The 8,683-nt window shown below is 40.3% G+C and overlaps 1 protein-coding gene and 1 long non-coding RNA gene across 2 annotated transcripts in view; one reads left to right on the forward strand and one right to left on the reverse strand.

Moving 5' to 3' along the window:
- Positions 1-3,116: 3,116 nt before the first annotated feature.
- Positions 3,117-8,683, reverse strand: part of LOC117953696 — an 18,870-nt gene continuing 13,303 nt past the window's right edge. The window contains exon 3 of the long non-coding RNA XR_004658657.1: positions 3,117-3,127. This is a non-coding gene — a long non-coding RNA (uncharacterized LOC117953696). The remainder of the gene's footprint in view (positions 3,128-8,683) is intronic.
- On the forward strand, positions 5,343-7,100 carry insl3 (insulin-like 3 (Leydig cell)). The gene is made up of 2 exons (XM_034886943.1): positions 5,343-5,640; positions 6,643-7,100. Exons 1-2 carry the CDS (start codon positions 5,349-5,351, stop codon positions 6,843-6,845), a joined length of 495 nt encoding a protein of 164 aa, XP_034742834.1. The 5' UTR covers positions 5,343-5,348; the 3' UTR covers positions 6,846-7,100.

Here is an 8,683-nt window from a genome sequence, read left to right on the forward strand (position 1 = left end):
CTCTAGCCCCCGGGATGCACTTAACTATGGCTGCCGGCTTCGCTAACTTCACGTTTCTCAAAATGGAGCTACCGATAAACAGAGTTGGTTTCTCAGCGGGTGTGTTGCTTTGTGGGGAAAATCTGTTAGAAACGCTAACAGGCTGGTGGCGGTCCGACGCCTTGGAAAGCTTACGACTGTCTCGTCCTTGCACAGTCACCCAGGCACTATGACCTGGCTGCCCAGGAGATGCCGGGGGACGGCTACCAGAGGCTAACTCAGGCCGGCCCGCGCCGACTACCGAGGGGGGGTTAGCTACAGTAACTAACGACTGATCTGTCATGGTGCGGAAACGGACTTCTAACTCACTAAGCCTCGCCTCCATGTCCAAAAATAAACTACACTTGTTACACACGCCATTGCCGTTAAAGAACGCAGAGGAGTAACTAAACATCTCACACATCGAGCAGGAGAAACTCGGAGAAGGGGCCGACATAACTAACTGCTAGGCTAAAGTCGCTAGCAGCTAAGCTAAAGTACGGTAGCGTTAGCTACCAAGCGTAAAAACAACTGTTATTTAACAAAAGTCGCTAAAAAAAATTAGAAGATATGTGAGTGCTTAGGCAGAACTGCTATAAGAATAAGAGTTTAGCGGACAGTTAGCCGTTGTAATAGCAAATCTACCAAACTGAACTGGTATTTAGTGAGCAGCAGAGCTACCAACACGCAACCAACACACAGGCACAGGAAACGGAAATGAGTCAGGTACGCTTACCGTAACCGCAGGTGCAATGATACAATAGTTTTACTTTCAACTTTCTCTCATTCACACAGCTCTCTCATTATCAAGTTATGCAGAGACAGAAATGTATGATCTCATCCAGACACATTTAATTGTTTGGCTACTTGCTTACTAACTCAATGCAATGGACAAAGACTACCTATTTCTTTTTTTGTAGTAGTAGGTCTGTTCAGGACTGTTTTGTTGGGCCCCTGGTTTTAAGAGTCAGATTTAAGAGAAAAAAAAATATGTTCTTTGTTTGGTCATGACTAATACCACCACCTACTAGCACTAACTGATTTACACAACCTTTCCAACTGTACTGAAGATGTGTTGTGTCTCTGGTCATGGCAAAACACCCAGGATCTGCCACGGCCCTCCTGATTCACAAAAGCAGCGCCCTCTGAAGCAATGGAACATATTTAATTGTTTTGTACTGTAAGTTCAATGTAATGTCCAATCATCAGAACAAAAGACCTAATGCTTCCGTGTTTTCCAAGTTTTCTGCATATACAAAACTCCTTGAAGGAAAAGACTTTGTCCACTAGTGTGTCCAATTTCTGTTTATAATTTTCTGTAATGACACAAGGGTTTCCAAGGTTTTTGATTGGAGTCAGTGGTTGAAATCTGTTGAGAAATTTGATAGCTCTTGTGCAAACACATGTTTAACTGTATGAATGTGGTAAATACTGCATGTGTACAAATATTCAAACTAAAGTTGACATCCAAAGGGCATGCTATGTTTTTCACTTAACAGGGATTTCTAGTCATTTCCTTGATTTTCGGTTGCAGTAATATACATGTATTCTATTTTCCGTTATGAGAGCAGTGGCTGAGCAAATTCTGTAAAATGTATCAATATTATATTGTGTCATAATTTTTCTTAGTTAAGATAAGCAAAAAAAAAATCTACATGCTGGAACAAATGAACACAGCTTTTATTATGTAATGTATACATGTTCTCAAGATCCTGAGAACAAAAATAGAGTATAGTATCTTTCTCAATAAAAAATCTGTTCTTGTGTATCTTGAAGACCATTGCTTTTACAGTAGCACAGCTCATTGATATGAGGGACGACACTGCCTGTCTAATAGTATTACAGGATAAGCCAATGGGGAAAGATGCCAGTGGTTAACCAGTCTCGTCAGCATCAATAAAAAGTCAATAGTAGTAAGATATCCTGGCTGTCTCACATGACTTAGCCAGGACTGAATGGACAGGAATAGATGCAGCCAAGAGGGATATTGGGTTAAGGGCAAATGCAGACAGACAGACAGACAGGGCCGCAGGTCAGAATTGTACATGCGGCCGCTTTGGCGAGGATTGAAAGCTGTTTCATGCTTATTGCGTTCTGCGTGGTTGGGGTGCTGCGGACGGTGGCATATGGTCGCCACAAACTGTCTGGTCTTTCACACTGATTGCGGTCAGAGCGGCCCTACATCTTTTTGATAGTGTTCTTACTCCATACCCTAAGAATTAACACCTTCACTCGTGTAGCGAATCAATGCAACGCCGTCTATGCGACCGTGTGCGCATTGTTACAACATCTTAGAGATACTTGGCTCGAAGAAGAAGAAACAGCTTTGAGCCTCTACGGGGTGAACACTCTACCCACTCTAAGTGAGCTACCCAGGTCCCATAAGTTTGAATGCCAACTTAGACACTTAGTAATTAGACGACAGGTGGTTGTCCAATATTTACTCTCCTTGCAACTCTGTTTTGGTCTCCACCAACTCCTGAGGAAAACACCTGGCTCTTTAATTGCTAAATGCTCCACCATGATCACCAGCCTGTCGTTAATTTTCCCTGGCAGCCATTTAGTGCTGAAAAGGGAGTGTACAGTCATTTTATATGAGGGCAGAAAACACCTGCTTTTGCTGCTTAACATGTTGTTGAGAGTGGTAAAACCGCATACAATAACAGTAAAGCCAAATGAAAACCAAAACAAGGGGGTAAAAGATACTTAAATTGTCTGTGGAGCTGAGGGGAACTGTAGGGACCAGTGATTACTCTTTATTCATGCACTATGAGTGATCCTTTTCACAAGACACAGTCCTTTGATCCAATGTTTATATGAAAAATCAATTAGAGCAGCTTCAAACTACATCAGTAAAGAAACACATCAGACTGGGATAAACATAAATGTATGACTAATTTTGCATCTAATAATACTGGACCTAAAGTGCCAAAAAAGCCAATCTTTTGGGAGCACAAACACAATGATATGTCACAGAACATAATAATAAAACAGAAAACACTGAGGTATTGATAGTTCACAGTAGGTATTTCTCTTGAGTCCATTGTGACATCAGTGGTACAATAACCAGTGTTGCTTTGACCAAAATAAACTCTGGTTAGTTGAACATCTGTAACCTGTAAATCTCTAATAGCTGGCTCTACTGACTCATTTGAAAACTTGAACAGATTAAGCACGCTTTTACAGCTGTAGTTGGGTAGACTCAGTGAGATTCGGGGGTGAGGTTGCAACATTTTTATGTGGTTCTGATAGTGTTCGGATTGCACTTTATCAAACGCACCAAACATTGTAAATACACAGTCAAAACAGTTGCTGGTCTATTGAATAAAAGATCAGGGGGAAATTGGAAAAAACACTTCTGGTCTAATGAAGTAACATTGAATTCATAACACCTAGGGTTGCAAGTCAAGGAGAAGGCAGCCCTGATGAGATGATGATGATGATACTGTGTTATCACACAGGCGACCAGTGGCGTGTGGTCAGAATCGTTTGTGGATCTGAAATCAATCTATCAATCTTTAAATCATACATATAGGTCTGTATATTGTGAGCAAGGTTGAAATTGCAGAATATGCACAGTTTTTTGGTTTAGTTCCTATACTTGAGTCGGATTGCATTCTCATCTAAAGTTAATCAAACTCTATTGCACCAATTGCAAGTGGCTCGGAGTTCGGTTGTTTGGTATGCATCAGAGGACTATCAGATAAAACGCTCCAGGGGTAGGTTCAAACGGACCATACAGCTCAGCAGAGAAAGCAACGCAAGAGACAGTGAGGTTAAAAGAAAAAAACAGGACTGAAAGACTGGTGTTTTTATTTTGCTGTCCTGGGTAATAAACTAATCACTGGTTACCAGTGAAGAATGCCCTGCATGGTTAAATGCCATGCATATCCAGAAGTTAGACGTTAAAGTGCCACCTTTCACATTTTTCATCAGTGCTGGAAATATAAAAGTCATCTCTGGCATGATTGTGCAAATTCCATACAGGGCCTGGGGTGACCGTGTGTGTGAATTGCTGCGTCAATGTCCTTGAAATATGTTTGCCAGTTGCACTGTGTTCTAGTTAGCTGTTATCACTCAAAATATGTCAAGATAAGGTGCAAAGGCAACTCATATTCAAGGAAAATGGTTCACAGTAATAACATAAATTATGATTTTTTGACAATTTCCAAACAAACACATGTAAATACAATGAGCAAAACAGCAGTTAATGTAATTTGTTGGAGAAAGTGTGACGCAAGACACAAGACGAAACATTAATAGGGCAACAAAAACAGAACATAAGAAAGTCTGTGTGCATTTTGCATTTATACAAACAGTCATTGTGTAAGTGTGTGTGTGTGTGTGTGTGTGTGTGGCTGTATGCGGCTGTGTATGGCTCTGTGTGTGTGCATCCAAATCCAATCCAAAAAAACAACAACTTTGCACTTAATAATCACATGCACATAGTACGATGTAGTGACATGTTATTTCTGCATTCTCAACCAATCCAAGTATCAAGAGCGGTGGACAGCTACTTATTAAGCATCCAGGGACCAACGTTGGGGTTCAGTGTCTTGCTCAGGGACACTTGGACATGTGGCCAGAGCAACGTGGGATTTAACCGCCAACCTTCTGTTACTACTTACTCTACCTGAGCCATAAAGAACAGGCAGTGTAGGGGCCAGCCGAACATGTGGCCAGCCGAACATGTGGCTCATTCCACATCCTCCCCTTTGCTTCAGCCTTGAATTTGGGGCCACAAGAAGAGATAGGTTGGAGCCATCACATTTAGCAGAGGTGGAAGAAGTATTCATATCCGATACTTGAGTAAAAGTACTAATACGGCACTGTGAAAATACTCTATTACAAGTAAAATCTTGCATTGAAAAATGTTACTTAAGTAAAAGTATGTACGTATCATCAGGAAAATATAGTTAAAGTATTCAAATTAAAAGTGTGCAATGCAGAAAAATCCTCATATTTTAGATACAGTTCTGTCAATAATCTAAATCGGATTAATACATTACACCACTGCCATTTAGTAATTTTGACGTAAACAATAAAAACCTTGAAATCAAGCCTAAAACGTGTGTGTGCACGTGCACAACATTTCTAGCTTCGTACCTCTGATGTTTTTTAAGCGGTAAATCTCTGTCAAATGACATGTTTATTATGCTGATGAGAGTTTTTAGCCTTGAAGTGACTTGCAGCACTCTTATGATGAGCTCTAGATCAGAACATACTTACCCTTCAACAAGGCTGAATACATCTGTTGGAGAACTCTGACATCAGCATTTTTTTTTAAACCACCTTAAACTTCTGGTTGCACACATTGACTATATAAACCCATGCTCTCCACACACCTAACCTTAACGCTCATCTACCCTTCCCCTCTTTTCCTTTCTCAAACTCTGACCAACCGGAGGAGCAGTAATAACCACCGTACAATGTCTGCTGCCAGGTCTTTGGTGCCTCTGATGGTGGTGCTGGTAGCTGCAGTGGGTGAGGCCCATGCCCAGGACAGGATTAAGATGTGTGGGAGAGATCTGATACGTCTGGCTGTGACGTCCTGTGGCAACTCTCGGGTGAGGAGAAGCATCCTGGACGCAGACCTGGCCCAGCGGCAACATGCCTCTCACTGTAAGTACTTTGTCAAACATTTTCAAACATCAGGTGCATCAACCGAGAGTCATTCCTGCTGAAGTTTGTGAATATCTGACCGCTGATCAAGCAAGTTATGTGACACATAGCAGCCTTCACTTTTGAAATTAAAGAAAAAAACATTTTCTTTCTTTATGGTGTCTTATTGACATTTATTATGTACTATTGTCTGGCTGTTTTCTGTTGCTAAGTTCTCAAAACATCATGCCACAGGACTACAGTTGAAAATTTGTCGGCTGACTAGCTCTGGCACATTCACAGAAATGTTCATTAATGAGCATTGTCTTATATAAAAAAGACAAAATTTTTAAACAAGAAAATAAAAACAATTTTACAATATTTACAATATAGAGCCCTGACCAATGTTTTATTGTCACAGAACAGAGGAACAACAGAATATATTAAAGTTTTTATAAATAAAAGGTATAAAATACCAACTTAAGACATGAAACTTAAAGTCCTTTGAACAAAAACAAAAAAAAACAATCATTGTTGCCAACAGGGACGTTGTAGAGCGCCCTCTGGTGGACAAACTATGCAACGCCGACACTCATAACATGGTTGACAGCCCGTTTTTATGTTTTAAATATTCACTTATCAGAATCATTTATTTGTAATTATAAATGATTCTGCTGAATTACAATTATTACAATTTTTTTTAAATCGGCCGTTAAATACCGGTACCTATAGATCGGGAAATGCCCTACATACACATATACATTTTTTAAAATTGTTTTCAATGTTCAATTGACATTTATGATTTAATTTTATGTTTGAATCCTGTCTCTTAAATATTCATGTCCTTTAAGCCTTCATCGGTTTTTGGTTTGTTAACTGCATAGCCTAGGATCATTGGGTTAACTCCAAAATTGTTCAGTCTATGTCTTTTCTGAGTCACTGGGGTTTCACAAGAAGTTCCGAGTGCAAAACTGCCTATTTTCAGGGACATCTTTAAATCCCAGGTGTCTGTCCTCTGCACAGGGGACAAGGATGCCTTCACAGAGGAGCCCCAGGCCACGGAGGCCGCCCCCATCGCTCCAGAATCAGACGGGGAGAAGGGTGTCTTCTCCTTGACTACTCACTGGTACACCCTGCCCTCTCGGGTTAGACGAGATGCCGGAAAAATATCTGACATTTGCTGTGAGAAGGGATGCAGCATGAAAGAGTTGATCCAGTTCTGCTAGATGTAGCTCCCTAGTTGTCATTAAATAAATTATTGTCTTAAAACGTTCTGATCTGTGCTGCAACGTTGTTTAAAGGAGACTTTGTTGCTTATTTTGTTTACCATCAGTAGAAACATGATCATATTTAATACATTATTTACTATGCCGTACTGCAGCGCAAAGGATAACAGCACAATGTTTTGTTTATGAAACATTCAAATTGATATAATTTATTCTCTGTATCATTGTAGAAGACGTTTATTTGCAACCCTCAAACTGCACTGCAATAAAGCTTTTGATGATTATTTATGAGGGTTTATTTGTTATATTACAACATTGGGAAGCTTGCAAGATGTATATGATATATAAATCTAATAATCAAAATTGATGTGGCAGAGGCCTAGATGTTCTGAGATTTTAGTGGCTAATACAGGCCAAGCTATAAAAACTCTGGATCTTACATTTCCCATCATACAACTCAAAAGCATTTTTTTAAGGTTTAAAATGTGGCATTTCTATTACTGTACAAGGCTTAAACCCCATATTGGATAGGTTAGGGGCAGACCAGTCTGTTTCCACGGCGTACCACTTCTGGGATTTCTTCTTTGCAGACGGAAATTCCACTGAATCTTCTTCTTTTTGGCCGGATGTCCATGACCTTACCCTTTCTTTGTGTTGGAATTCCAACCTGGATGGATTTCTGAGGACTATGGTTAACTGCTCCTCAGATCTCTGCAGGGTAAATCCAGACAGCTAGCTAGACTATCTGTCCAATCTGAGTTTTCTGTTGAACATACACATGTTCCACCAAAACAAGTTCCTTCCAGCAGCTGTTTTGCAGCGGTAACGGTGCTCCTTTCTGCGCTTAGCCCCGCCCATGACGATTGTGATGGTTTAGGGAAATGCCAATAAACCAGACCACGTTTTTCTTCCATCCTGAAATGCTGTGTGGATTAGCCAGACCCTCCTTCGCAGCGCTGTGGAGGAAGGTCTGGCAAAGCAAGACTAGGGGCAGACCAATTGATTGATAATATAAATCATATTGAGGTGTTGCAGTGTTTACTGTTATTCATCTGTCATCAGTTAATTTCACAGTTTAGTTGTAGATTAGCTCAGTCAACCACACATCTTGATTGAATAAACTACCCAGCAACACTCCAATCAACACTAAGTAACACTGTCTTTCTCCAACGTTGATTGAAATAATTAAACATGCAGAGAAATCACCTTGAAATTGCAATTGGGTTAATTAAACTAGATTGCAAGTATACACACAAAGGAACACACACACACACACACACACACACACACGATTGAGTAATCTGACAGTGTGAGCGCAATTTACAACAACGTGTTCTCTCCGATGGTGCTGGATCAGATTGAGACCTTTGGCTGAGCAATTCAGCTCCATGATAACAGAAATAATCTCGGTAAAGCGGCCAGTTCCTCATACTGAGGAGTGAATAATTCTCTTAGCGGATAATCAAATGTGGTGCTGATTATCTGCCACTTTGCAGCTTAAGCTAAATGACTCTTAGCAAATGAATTCAGCCCACAGTGACTGATTGGTTAATTGGTTTCATTTGGGGAGGGATGGATTGCATTATACCTATAATTGTTTTTTTGTGTGTAATTGGTTTTATACTTGTTCTTCAGATACTTGGAGGATACAGCACAAAGCAGAACAATTGGCTACATCTAGCAAAGTGCTTCTGGTCATGGAATAGATTTTACAATCATAACATTTTTTAATATTTTAAACAATGAACCAATTTTTGTAGCTGAGACTTTAGAAGTTTAAAATATCTTATCCTATTCCGAGGGACATACATGTGGGGGGTGGGGGGGGGGGGGGGGGG

Source organism: Etheostoma cragini, chromosome 12, assembly GCF_013103735.1.
Source record: "Etheostoma cragini isolate CJK2018 chromosome 12, CSU_Ecrag_1.0, whole genome shotgun sequence".
Lineage (NCBI taxonomy): Eukaryota > Metazoa > Chordata > Actinopteri > Perciformes > Percidae > Etheostoma > Etheostoma cragini.